A 14,314-nucleotide genomic window follows, 5' to 3' on the forward strand; every position below is an offset into this window, starting at 1 on the left:
AGGGACTTACTACAAAGGGACACCTAGAAACCTTTAGGGTGATAGAAACGTTCTATGTCTTGATCATGGTGAATGTGACTATGTATTTGTCAAAATTCATAGAACTGTACAGTTAAAAGAGTGAATTTTACTTCATGCAAATTATACCTCAATGAATCTGACATAAAAGAATAAACAGAAGGATACATGCAAAATTAATTTATATATACATTTTTTGCTCAAAGGAAATATGAAAGATCAATAAAGGACTTTGAAGCACAAAACATATTAGGATAACATTTTGTCGGGATAATAGAATGGGAAAATGAGGTCAAGGAGAAAAAGGAATGTTACATTTTTAATAGCTGAAGAAAATTTTGTTCATGTATTTTTAAAATGATGATAGTGAATATCAAATTGCTATGATATTTAGAGTCCATTGGATATATTTAAAGTTTGGCAACAGTTTTATTTTAAAAGATTTAAAGTTACATGCTGGAAGGTACATCCTTTGCACCTGATCAAACTTTTAATGACAAATTTTAGATGTCAAGTTTAAAATAAGCTAGCTGGTAATTATTTTAGGGGGCCAAGACCAAAAAGTTTGAAGAACACTGTGGTTTGTCATACACAAAGTTTATGTGAAGTTTCACAGTTAAGTCATTTGGTTTAAGGCGATATATATAATGTGAAGGTAGATGGCTGCCATTTATGGTCTTTGACATTTTGTTGGGCTATCAGATCACAACACCGGTAATGATTTTACATACATAAAATCTGAGGCTCCAGTAAGAATAAGACATACCTCAATTATCCTCATCAATGGTTCATTCAATAAATATTATGGTGAGTCAACCAGATGCCAGTATCGTTTTAGGCTCTGAGGTCACAGAATAGAACTAAACAGACATACTTAGTATTCTCAATAGCACTTAAAGCATAATGAGGACAAGAGATGTGAAATGTAATCAAACGTAAATAATTCATCATGATTATAATAACTGTCCCAAGAATATTCAACAGGGAGATCTGAGAAACTGACACTTACTGGTACTTGATTGATGGAAAATAGTGACCCAATAGGTAGGGGGAAGTGCGGGGGAAGCAATTTTTAATGAGAATGCAGAGGCTGAAGCTGAAAGAGGCTAAGAGCAGCAGGAAGCCATTTAGGCAGAGGAAAGAGGTGATCAGATTTGTGTTTTAAGACAACCACTCCAACCTCTAGGAAGATATGGGAAATAAATGTTAGTAAGCATAACCTAGGAAACTGATTTCAACTCTTTCCTTAACAACTTGATCATTATGGGGTAAATGGAAGTTTTCACCAGGAATTTCCGGCCTGGCCCTGGCCGATTTGCCTATCAATGTGCCAGGGCACAGCCACAGGCAGGGGCAATGGAGAGAAAACAGCCATTTTCTTTTCCCCTCTGTTCTTGGTACTTAATTGGTCTGGTGCCCGCCAGTCACCAGGGACCAGCCTAGGGAGTTCTTTCCTGAAAGGGGTGGGTGGGGAAAGCGAGCACGCGCTGTGGCAGCAGAGACAGAGCAGGGGGCTGGCTAGTGGAGCTGAGGGACAGATGAGTTGTGAGCAATAAAACCGTTCCTCCCGACCTGCCCTTTCCCTTGTCTTTCACCAGTTTCATCGAGTTCAGAGAACGTACCCCAGGCGGGGAAACCCTTTACTCCCAGAGCTAAGCTCATGTGCAAGTCAATTCCCATCATCCAAAGTGGCTCTGACTTAAAACCTTTTTAATTTTTTTAAGGAATGGTGAATGTTGATTATTAAGTAATTTTAGCTTTTTAAGGTTAAAAATTTTGTATTCTATAGGTGAGGCTAGTGGAGGCATAAAATATTACCAAGAAAAAAATTCAATTATTAGGTGATTTTTTTTTCTTTCATGATAATTGATATAGATATTAACACTTCATAGGTGCTTGAATATTGTTGCATAACAAGCCATTCTAAAACTCTGTGACTTGAAACAATACTAATAATTTATTTTGCTTACAAATCTGCACTTGCGCAGAGATCAGTGGGAATGTTCACCTCTGCTCTATACAGTATTAGCTGGACAGCTTGACTGAAGGCTGCAAGATCTGTTACTAAACTGGATAATTCCTCATGGCTAGGGCTGAGGGGCAGGGGCCTTAGGTCCTGTGCATATTGAAAGGAAGGAGCGACACACTGCAGCAATTCACTGGTGAGTTCCACTTTATTGGGGAAAAGTACTAGGTTATATAGGGAGGGACATAAGCTGATTGAGGTGCCACTTCAACGGGACTGGTGGCTATTGGCCAGGTACTCGGATGGGGGGGGGGGGCGAGAGGTGATTGGGCCTCGGGTGGCGCTGGCGGGAACCGAAGACCGGGAAGAGAAGCAGGAGGTTCGCCATCTTATGGGTGGGGGCCCTTCACATATGGTGAGAACTGAAGAACTCTGGCCCAAACCTCTGCAGTAAGAGATGACCAAACTCTTGCATGGTTTCTAGCAGCATAAGTCTGTGCCCTAGGGTGACTCCAGCCAACCCCCACCCCCACCACCCATTTAAAATGCCTGAGAAAGTTGAATGCTGCCAGAATTTAGTGTTTGTTCTAGCCCATACCTGATGACAGGTTCCAGACCTCCCATACAGCATTTACTAAAAAGGGCTTACAATTGTGACTCTTTCCTTTGTACATGTATCCCCTACAAATCAGGAGTGTATTTCTCAAGCCTGAAAGCCATTCCTTTGAAATGTAACTAGCAGGAAGGATAGGGCCTCCATCTCCCAGCTTTAGTGGGAGGATAGAACACCTTTGATAAATCACCAGACATAGCTGGTCCACTCACAGTCACACTCACCAGCCTTTGGTCATATTTTGCTTGAGCTCAGCTCTCTCCCCATCTGTAGTCCTTTACTCTCCCTTTGGATTGCACAAATTGGAATAGAGCTCAGCTCTTTCCTTTACTGACAGTAATACGTGAATAAAATGTTTTCACCCCTTGAACTAATGTCCAGCTTTATCTTTGACAATGAGCTTCTTCATGTGATCTGGGTTTCCTCACAGTATGATGGCTGGGTTCAAAGGAACAATGGAGAGAGAGCTGACCCCATAGCAAAAAAGCAATGTGTCACATCTCCTTAAACATGAAAATGTTTTATACCATACCCATTTATAAAACAAAGAGGACTGGAAATAAAATGATTCTAGTCTAGTATATACATGAAAATAGACCGCAAAATACGAGTAAAATTAAAAATTGAGCCAATTGGGGGACTGAGCATAGTACAACATGTCACAGAGAACGTAAATTCATCCGTTGGGGAAAAATAGAATTACTGTTTTAAAAAAAAAAATCCAATAATTATTTGAAAGGCTCACATACAATTTAAAACAGGAAACAACTAGGAATTAGGAGCGACGCCGACATTTGAACTTAGGCGGGCAGGCCTTTATTATTACCCTTAACTTTTTAGGTAAAGACACCCACGTGATGAGTATTATTTCTGGGGACAACTCGGACACTAAACCTTCAGATGTCAATGTTTCTTCGATAGTTTCTCATCAGTAGAGCCCTGCTGTCTCTCGATGGGGAGGTACTTGAGATGTAGTAAAGCCGCTTTTATTTCAGCTCAAGGGAGACTACGTGAGCCGACTTTGTGAAAGTTTTTACTCCCGTGGTCCTCCGTCTGGAACTACATTTCCCAGTAGGCTGTGCCAGAACTACGGGTGCCTATGTGAGGTCTAGTTTCGTTGGCGGCGGCGCAGTCTCTGCGGGCCGCCGACGGCCGGGCGCTTCGCGGTTTGAATGGCTGCGGGCCCCGACCCTCGACTCACCTGAGGACCGGCCCAGGGTTACGCTATGCGGTCGGGAGGCGACCAGTCCCCGCCTCCCCCGCCTCCCGCTCCCGCGGCGGCAGCTTCGGATGAGGAGGAGGATGACGACGGCGCGGCGGAGGACGCGGCGCAGCCGGTCCAGTCGCCGGCCTCTCAGACCCAGCAGCGGTTCGACGAGCTGTGCAGCCGCCTCAACATGGATGAGGCGGCGCGGGCCGAGGCCTGGGACAGCTACCGGAGCATGAGCGAGAGCTACACGCTGGAGGTGCGTTCGGGGGGAGGAGACGAGGGGTTTTCCGGGCCTAGTGGCGGCTGCCCGCCGCGGGAATGGGGACCCTCACCCCGGGTCGGGCTGTCCTGCAGGAGCCCTCCGGCCTCGACCTCCGGGTCCCCAGCTTTGAAAGGGTTGGGAATTATCCGTGCGCACGTTAGCCCTGGAAACCTGGCTTTTGAAAAGCTGTTAGCAGCCCTGAGGGTGAACCGCGTCGCGCCGCTCTTCCCTTTCGTGTCCCGAATGGGGGACATCTCGTGTCCCAAAAAAGCACCTAGAGGCTGAGGTGGGGTCACGGTCACAAAATACAACTACCTTGTTGGCACGGCGAACGGGTGCAGCTGTCAGGCCCGTACGGAGAAGTGAAGGGTACCTGTTTATGTCTGCACCGAGATTAACCCCAATTTAGCCTCTGGGTTTCTAGGCTGCTTTTTCAGTTCTTTTGCTACCGTCCTAAATTGCCTTTGTCCAGGCATTGCATCCGTTTGAGCAAATTCTTTTAAGTTTTCGTGCAGTGTTAGACTATTCATTTGGACTTTCTGCCTGCCTGGATATAGCACATACCCCCATTTGCCAAAGGAAGTCCATGACCTTTAGGTCCTTTTGGTCGCCCCGACATTACACAGGACTCACAGTCGCTGAGATTCAAGCAGTTTGTCCCTTTCTTCGGACGGGGCTTGCAGTTGAGAAAAATGGCCATTCCAGCCAGTGAGGCTCAACTCTGTAAGCACCTCCCCTTTATGGACCAATGGGAAGTGACACGGAAGTCGGGATTGTTTATCAGCTGTTCCACTGCCTGTGTGTGTGGGTGGCATTTAAACCGGTTTATGTTTTAGAATTTGTGGAAAGAAGTGGGGCAAATAGGCTCAGAATGGGAAGGCCTAACCAAAGTATTATTGAACTATAATAGGGTGTTTTTGCCTATTCGTCCCTAAGGCTCTATTTTGCTTATTCTTGCATTAATGTAATTTTCAGTGCCTTCTCCCCCATTGTTTTATCTATAGGGGAAAAAAAGCTACTAATATAGTGGCAGACTTAGGCGACTTTGGAGAGTTTGCTTAACCACTCCAAAACTCAGTTTTATGATATGTAAACTTAAGATGTTTGTGCCTACCTCACAGACTTGTTCTGAGTGTTAAAATTAGGCTATGTGTAGTTTCTGACACACAAAGATCTCATGGACACTGCTTTAGAGTTTACAAAGATCCTTTATATACTTAAGTGATCTGGCTGAATAGGCCATGTTCTTACTCATTCTTCTTAGCGATAAGCATAAGGACCTCCAAATAAGCCCTTATTTTGCCCTCACGATAATCTTGTAAATTAGAACAAGCATGATCACCATTCAGTTGAAGTATTTCAACTCATAGAGGTCAAGTCATATGAAGTCCTGGGTTATATAAGCAAGTGATGAATAACAGATGCTTAGTAAGTTATTTTTGAAAACATGTTTGATTACTCAGTTTTTTTAAGACTTTGATCTCAGATGCTTAGTTTACCCAATAAATGAATGGATATTTATTCACTCGTCAAAACTTTTTGATATTTTATGATCACCTACTCTTTGCCAGACACTGTTGTAGGTGCTGGGGATAGAGCAGTGAACAAAACAAAAATCCCTGCCTTTGTGGAGCTTGTAGTCAGGTATGCTGTAAAATAACAGTGGGATGTCAGTCTCATGGAAGTGTACAGTGGAAAACAAAGCTATGTGATATTTAACACAGAACAATGGTTATAGCATTTTATCTTTTAATTTCTTGTATTTCTGTACTATAATTTATACTTGTAGCTCATTTAATTCTCAGTTTTCAAATAAGAAGATTGAGTCTCTGTGAATGGTAATTAATTTGCCCACGGTGTTCTACTCCCATGTTGGAACTCTCAAGCCACATGTCCTGAGAGAGAGAGAGAGAGAACCAGGTGGAATTGTATTGCCTTTAATGATCTTAGAAGTTCCGTAGTGTCATTTTCACCTGTGCTATTGGTTGACAGTTCAAAGTGAGGAAACACCAACTCCTACCTCACAGTGCAAGAATGTTAATGTCACATTATAAGAGAGCACAAAGGAAAGGGCCATCATTGCAAATACAGTTTCCCACAGATACATAAATTACACTTTCAATTTAAACATAATAATTTTTTATATTGAAATATATATAGGTCACTCACTTAACACCACTTTTCTTTTACAGGGAAATGATCTTCATTGGTTAGCATGTGCCTTATATGTGGCTTGCAGAAAATCGGTGCCAACTGTAAGCAAAGGGACAGTTGAAGGAAACTATGTATCTTTAACTAGAATTCTGCGATGTTCAGAACAGAGGTAATTATATTGGAGTTTGAAAAGTAGAGTATGACTAATATAAAAAAGCTCATAAATCATAGAGCCAGTAAGAATTCTCTGTTCCTCATGTGCTAAGCCTTTCTACCAATGGATTGCTGAATTAAGAAGCTAGCTCATGGTTTTCCTTTACCACATCTAAGTTAGTATCCATTGTATTTTACTTCTTTGGTGAAAAATATTGGAATTTTAATGTATTAGGCCACTTGTATGAAGAGTTTACTATTAAAGATTCTGACTCATCATTGTGTAATATTGGGAGAATTCTAAGTAAGGAACTGAGAAATTTTAGAACTACATGCACAGGACTTGTATCTTCATATATATATATGGAATGTGAAAATATTTCTCAGTTTCCCATTGGGGTTAAGTAACACTATTGTAATCAGTTATAGAAAGGGTTAAATAATGTTTTAAAGAAAAGGCAGAAATTGCTTTTTCTATCTGCTGTGTACTTGAATTGATTACATTTATTATTTGTGCCTTTTGGGTGAATTTTCCTATGGCTTATTAAAGATTGGTGAAAAAAAGGATGTTTGGTATTTCGGGGAGAAATACCATTGTCAAAATTTATGTATACCTAATGGCTTTAAAAAAATCACTTGCTATTCAAGTAACTAACAAGAAATGCATTATTTCAGCTGGAGTCTCTTAACCTTGAACTCCATCCTGAGATATATTTAGGCCTAAGAACAAAAGGCAGGTTATAAAGAGGTGAATACCTGTGCTGTCAACCTGCAGAGGTGAACAAATAAGGTGCTAAGTTATAATCATTATGAAGAAGACCAGCAGAGGCAGAGTAATCCAGTTACATGACAGACAAGGAACTTTAGAAGCAAGTTCCTTGTTCTCATGATTATAAACTATAGTAAACTAAACTTATCTAACATTTTAATGTGAGTAACACAATCCCAGGCTTCCGTTTTGTTGCCATTTCAAAAAACTCAATCTTTACATTTTTTACCTATGGGGTTATATTATTACTTTTCTGCCATAATGGATTAAAAGCATTTAAAACAAACAGCAGATTGGGAGAAGATATTTACAATGCATATATAGGTATACCCTGTTTCAATGCACTTTGCAGACCCTGCATTTTTTATGAATTGAAGGTTTGTAACAACCCTGTGTCAAGTTAATCTGTGGGTTCCATTTTTCCAGAGCATTTGCTCATTTCATGTCTTTCTGTCATATATTAGTAATTTTCTCAATATTTCAAACTTTTATGTTATTATATTTTCTGTGGTGATCTGTGACTAGTGATTATGACTTGCTGAAAACTCAGATGATGGTTACCATTTTTAGCAATAATGTAATTTTCAAATTAAGATAAGTACTTTTTAAAGACACAATACCATTGTACACTTTGTAGACCACAGTATAGTATAAGCTTAAATTTTATATACACTGGGAAAACAAAAAATTGATATGACTCACTTTTTTGTGCTACATTGCAATATTCATTTGACTCACTTTATTGTGGTGGTCTGGAAACAAACCCACAATATCTCTGAGGTATGCCAGTAATTGACAGAAGCCCACTATACAGAATTATGCAAAGAACTGTTAACAAATGTTTACACAGTTGACAAATAGCTACTAAAAAATGGGTAAAAAATATGATTCTGCAAAAGCCAAACTCACAAAGCTAAACAGATAAGATGTTCAGTCTCACTAGTGATCAAGGCAGTTCAAAGTAAAAGCAAGATAATATTTTATTCTTATCAGTTTGGGGGGAATTTGAAGTCTGATAATAGCAAGTGTGGTCATTCTGGAGGGAAACAGGAACTCTGTAGTGCTGGTGAACATTAGTGAGATAGAGAGTACATATAACCACTTTAGTGGGAAATTTGACAATACCTAATAAAGTTAAAGATGTCCATTCTCTAATTTAGCAATTCTACCTCTTGGGGTAGTTCCTAAAGAAACTCTTATGATATGAACAAGAATGTGTTCATTACATCATTTTTTTGTTATAATGAAAAAAGTAGAAACCTCAATTTTCATTGCTTGGGGAATGAATGCAAAAAAAGCATCGTAATTCATATGAAAGAATATTTTTAATTAAAATGAATGTATTAGATCTGATATATCAATATTAATCCCAGAAATAATCTAATGAAAAAGCAAGTTGCATACTGCTATCTACAGTATAATACTGTTTATATAAAAATTTTAAACCATACATACAAAAATACTACTTACTGTTTATGTATCCACGTAGTAAGTATATAAAGGCCTTATGTATCCATGTAGTAAGTAGTAAGTATAAAGACCTGGGTGGGGAGGATTCAGATGAAAGTTAGAATGGTGACTATCTCTGGGGAAGAATGGGGAATGGTATTGGAGAGGAGTACAAATGGGAACGGGCTTTTTCTATAGAACGTGAAGCAAGCCTGGCAAAATGTATTTGATATGTTAATGTTTGTTAACTGGTAATTGGGTACATGAATGTCGGTTACATTACTCTGTTAATTATTTATTTTGTATTTTTATGTATTTCATAATTAAACTAAAAAAAAACCCTTAGGTAATCTCAGAAAAAAAGTTGATTAGGAAGATGAGAGAAATAAAACCAATCTGTAAGAGTTATAAATTGTGATTTTATATCACTATCTAAAAGTAGTATAATTTAGTGAGTTAATTTTTATTTACTTTCAGTTATCTATAGTTGTGTTCTTTAACTTTGTGTTAATTTTGAAAATATTTCATTTTTTATTTTTAATATCAGCTTAATTGAATTCTTTAACAAGATGAAGAAATGGGAAGAAATGGCAAATCTACCGTCACATTTCAGAGAGCGTACTGAGAGATTAGAAAGAAACTTCACTGTTTCTGCTGTAATTTTTAAGAAATATGAACCCATTTTTCAGGACATTTTTAAGTATCCTCAAGAGGAGCAGCCTCGTCAACAAAGAGGAAGAAAACAGCGGTATGTTTTTATATTTGTTAACAGGAATACACAATTGTCTGTTCCACAATTTGGGTCCCTGGTTTTGTGTGTCTCAGTTTATTTTGCCAGTCTTAAAAAACAAATGGGATGTCGTAAATAACCTTTTTCTCCAGGGGCTTTCTTTTAATAATTTCTTGCTTTTCATTTTATGTTAGCCATGAAGAGTTTGGTTTCTTTCATACTGTAAGGAATCTTTGTTTAGGCAAACTTTTCCTTTTCATTTAAGCAACCAAAAGTTCAAAAGTCAGACCTTAGATATTTTCACAAGTTAGCCACCTTTAATATAGAATCTGACTGCTAAATTTTCTATTATTGACTGTATTAACTGTTTCTATTATTTCTGTATACTATGACATATATCGCCTATGTCTATTATTTGACTTTTATGTCAAACTGAGTAACAAAAAAACTCTCTGAAATGGCTTTTCTGTGTATTTTGATTTTTACTACCAATCAAGAGTAGAGAAACTGGCCTGGGATGGAGAATAGGGGAACTAAAACTATAATGAACTTGTGCTGTTTGATCAGGTCTGCAAAGTCTATAAACTCCTTCTCTCTCAGTGTTTGCCATCTTTCCTGATGGATAAGGGAAATATGGGTTAGATCTTTATCATGGATATTTTTTTCATAAAGTAGAAATGGAAATTTGTTTTTAAAATAAAACTAGAAAAATGTTGACAAGAAAGTAAGGGGAAAGGAGTTACTATGATTGAATAAATAATGTTTGCTTTTTTTTTCAATATAAAAGTTTTCCCAAATAGTGAAGGATCGTGAGAAGCTTTTAAAAATAAGCTATGTAATTTTTATATAATTGGCTTTCCTAATATGGAAGCAGCTGGTCTCATTTGCTTGTAGTTAGGGAACTATTTACAATTAAGTATTCTAAGGTTTGGATAGAAGCTTTGCTCTGAGCCTGAGTGAGGCTCATGTGATCATTTATAGAAAGATATAGATAACCTCTTTCTTTGGAGTGTTGTAGAAAATGATTTCAAATGTCCTTGCTTTGATATTTATTAAGGTGTACACACTGTCTAATTCTAATGAAGAAAATTTAAGATAATTTTGTTTAAAATCTTTACATTTATATCACCCTGTACACTTCTTATTAGTTCTCTTGGCTGATAATAGTAATAATAATGTATGCCATTTACTGATCCTTTACTATAGTGCAGGGACTCTTCTCTTCTAAGGCTTAAAACATGTATTCCTTCAATTAATCCCTCTGACAGCTATGAGGTTAATACTGTCTTTACAGTTGGGGGAAAATAAGACCTTGAGAGGTTAAGTAATTTGGCCAAGGTCACACAGTAAGTGTTGAGCTGTTATTGCAACTCAAGAAGTATCCTTGCAGAATCCAGGTGCTTCACCATAACTCGATTCTGCATCTCACACCAATCTCTGAAAGTTTGGCACTGCGTATTTGTTGAGAACTTACTGTATGAAGTATCTTGTTAAGTATTATGTGTAACACAAGTATTAAAAAAAACCAGATACCAACAGCCAGTTATACAGGATAGTTCTGTGAACTTACAGTATAGTTGGGGAAAAGAGGCATGTATAAATTAAAAGATAATAGAAATGTAGGAGTCATAGGCAAAAATCAACCTCTGTGTGAGCTGGTAAGTAAGGTTCCATGGAATAATTTATTGGTCGTGGTTCCATGGTCTTGAGCCTCTTCTGGGTAGTTCAAGATGGGATGGATTTTAATAGGTGAATTTGGAGGTAAGTTTGGAGCCTTCCATGCTAGGGATAATAAAAGAAGACACTGAAGCAGCAACATAAGAGGAAATTTGGCTGAGTAGGTTAAGTTCATTCAAGAGTTCTCAAGTTATAGAGCCAGTTTTTAGAGTGGCTTGATGGTTAAGCTAAAAAGTTTGACTTATCTTGGTAGAAGTACAAACTTCATAGTTTATTATGTGCCTGTGGTAGGGAGGTTGTTTTCAAATGCAGGGCACTAACATTTAACCCATGCCTTGAACTGGCAAATTAAGTACAATATTATACCCAAGTAGAATAATCTTTCAGCTGATAAAGAGACTCAGGCACATGGAAAGCAAGTGTACCTAACTAATGATGGTGCGGGAACTTAACTCCAGTCTTCCGATTCTTCTCTACGGAGCACCTTGTTAGAATAAGGCTGTTGTCAGAGAAGACAAGTTGTAATTCTACAGCATCTTACTATGCTGATGGACAGTGACTGTAATGGGGTATGTGATGGGGACTTGATGATTGGGGGAGTCTAGTAACCATAATGTCACTCATGTAATTATAGATTAATGATACCAAAATAAAAAAAAAAAAGGAATAAGGGTTTTGGGATGTGGAGATGAACAGGTGTCTATCTAAACATTGACAGAGGTCTTGGCAGAAAAGCCGAGCTTGAAACAAGTTGAAACTCCTTTTAGCAGACAACTTTGCAAAATAACAACATGTACTCTTAGTGATAGAAGTATAAGGTATTATAGGAAGCCCAGAATTTACAGTAAAACATCTTTTTGTGACTTGATATTATCTGAAATGTCTTTAGGGAGTGAGGGTTTACAGTTCATCAGCTATGATAGGGAGAAAAATTGGGAAAGTACCTGACTGCTTAATGGAGTCAGCCTTGCTGATGTCATCAAAAGAACTATTGTTTTTCATTTTATTTTCTGCCTTACCTATTATCTTGACCTTGAAAAGCTTTCATGTAGTTCTTCAGAATTTTCTTCTTTCTGAGACAAACTCTCCCCAGTCCTAGCTATTTCCTTAGGAATATAACATTGGAGAGGAGCTTCATGCACATTTCCAAGGTGAAGTGAATCTGTTATCACTCCCTCTAATTGTGGGTTTTGTTTCTCACCTAATATGTAGTCATTTGTGATGTGTTTTTCTAATTCCTCTGTTATCTCATGACTTTTTTCTCCCCCAAAGGCGACAGCCCTGTACCGTGTCTGAAGTTTTCCATTTTTGTTGGGTGCTTTTTATATATGCAAAAGGTAAGAAAAGAGTAATATTTGTTTAGGTATTAGCTCATATCAATGAGTTCAGGTTATTTTTATCAACTTGTAATGTGTATATCAGGGAAAGATTCTCACTGAAAAATTTCTTAAGGGTTTTAATACCAGATTCTTTTTTAAGTACTGCCTTTCCAAAAGAAGCTTTTGAATTTCTTTACAGTATCCAAAACTTCTCTTATTAAATGGGAAGTCCTTTAATTTTGTCCTTACACAGCATCTTTTTCACCCAGCGATGCCATTCTTCTCAATTACAGACTGCAAACACATTAGTATGTCTGTGATTATTATCTCATGCCGTATTTTTCATGAAACATGCTTTATTTAGTTGAGTGGGAATGATCATCCTGAGTGTAGTTCAGATTGCTTTTTTGCATCTTGTTCAGATAAATATGCTTGATCAAATGCCTTTAGATACAATTTATTTTCTCTTCCTTTATTCTCATCTTACTTAACTACGGTCTGCATTTAGTGAAATATGTTTTAATTATTTTTGTCCTATCTATAATTCTATATAGAAATGATTTTTAGTAATCTATGTAGGATGCTTTTGCCATTAAGATAGCCCAGTAAAATGCATAGTTGAAATCAAAGAATCATAGTGTTTGAAGGAGTTTCATAAATATAAGAGATTGTCATTGTTAGATTAACTAGCTGAACTTACTTTAAAGATTAGGGAATTGAGGCCCAGAAACTAGCTGCTAGAAAGAGCTAGAATGTGAACCCAGATCTCTTAGCTCTTGGTTTCATGCTGGTTGTGATGAAGGCCCTCTAGCGAGGGTGTGTCTGTCACTCAGTTGGTCTCAGGACTTGTCTGATTATAGCTGGTCTTTTATAGCTAGTTAGGTGAGAGCTCATCCTTTCTTCCACGAGCTGCATGCTTGATGGAAAATAAAAATCTTTGGTCAAAAGTAAATGGTTATTTGCTTTCTATTACACTGGCATGTTTCTTTGGTGGTGAAAAAGGTGGCATGAAATAAAGACTTAGGAGCATATAAACTTTCCATAATGGATGTAACACTTGTTACTACATTTAGCTTGCTGTGGCTGGTATTATATGTTGTTAATGGTATCATTGGATTGTGGGTAGGTTATATCTGACATACATGATTTTTATTTGTTTATTTATGTCTTTTACAGTGTATGTATACCTAGAAGTAAATGTTCTTGGTACTATATCTGCTATTAAAAAGAATTTTATTGTCCTTGTTTAGATTTAGATCTTGATCATTTGGATGGCATATTTTTTGTTTTTGCAGTTAACTCAGTGTTTTGAGTTTCATTATTAATTGAGTCTATTGATCTGAAGAGCCGTTGTTCCCTCAAAATCCAATACTATGATCTCTCATGAATCACTAGTATCTTACAATTTTCTAATATCTTACAATTTTACAACTGGTTTTATTCACTTCTTAATTGAGTTATTTGGGGGAATGTGTACTCATATAGCTATCTTTATCATGACCTCTCTGTATCATATGGGCATCCTGGATTATCTCATTCCTGATAAATAAGTTGACTTTTTGCCTGTTATCTTTGTTGACTTCCTATGTCAGGTATACACCAGTGACAAGTTTGTGCTTGTCCCAGGGTTTTGTGGCCTGAAGAGAAATGGTTGTTACTTCCTGATTTACATGAGATCCGAAATCTTCTCACTCCTGAAAAATAAGCCAACTCTGGAGGCTAAACAGGATATCTTTGTTGATTGAAAGAAAATATCTCACAAAGTGAGATTCATTGCTAAAGTCAGGATTTGAAATGTAAAGGATGTCATGCTGGGATCCTCCTGGAGTTTAAATTAGATTCTGATGGTTGAGGGCATTTAGCTTTTGTTAGAAGTTACAGCGTTTCTTGTTTTCCTCTGTGGCAAGTTTAGGCCTGTCAGTATGATAGGCTTTGTAATTTCAAAGGGGTAGGTGCCACTTCCTGTTTCACATTTGAGGAACTGAATACATTTT

General features: G+C 37.8%; 1 protein-coding gene and 1 long non-coding RNA gene across 3 annotated transcripts in view; one reads left to right on the top strand and one right to left on the bottom strand.

Moving 5' to 3' along the window:
• Positions 1-427: 427 nt before the first annotated feature.
• Positions 428-6,251, bottom strand: LOC118968920 (uncharacterized). Its single transcript, XR_005056797.2, has 2 exons — positions 4,634-6,251; positions 428-2,429 (listed from the first exon to the last, which is right to left on the bottom strand). It is a non-coding gene; the product is annotated as an uncharacterized lncRNA (long non-coding RNA).
• RBL2 (RB transcriptional corepressor like 2) overlaps positions 3,730-14,314 on the top strand; it is a 60,948-nt gene continuing 50,363 nt past the window's right edge. For both annotated transcript variants that reach the window (XM_037001436.2, XM_037001435.2), the window contains exons 1-4: positions 3,730-4,063; positions 6,262-6,392; positions 9,142-9,342; positions 12,274-12,338. In XM_037001436.2, the coding sequence (XP_036857331.2) occupies positions 3,824-4,063; positions 6,262-6,392; positions 9,142-9,342; positions 12,274-12,338 (637 nt within the window). In that variant the 5' untranslated portion in view covers positions 3,730-3,823. The remainder of the gene's footprint in view (positions 4,064-6,261; positions 6,393-9,141; positions 9,343-12,273; positions 12,339-14,314) is intronic.

The sequence above is a fragment of the Manis javanica genome, chromosome 17 (assembly GCF_040802235.1).
Source record: "Manis javanica isolate MJ-LG chromosome 17, MJ_LKY, whole genome shotgun sequence".
Classification (NCBI taxonomy): domain Eukaryota; kingdom Metazoa; phylum Chordata; class Mammalia; order Pholidota; family Manidae; genus Manis; species Manis javanica.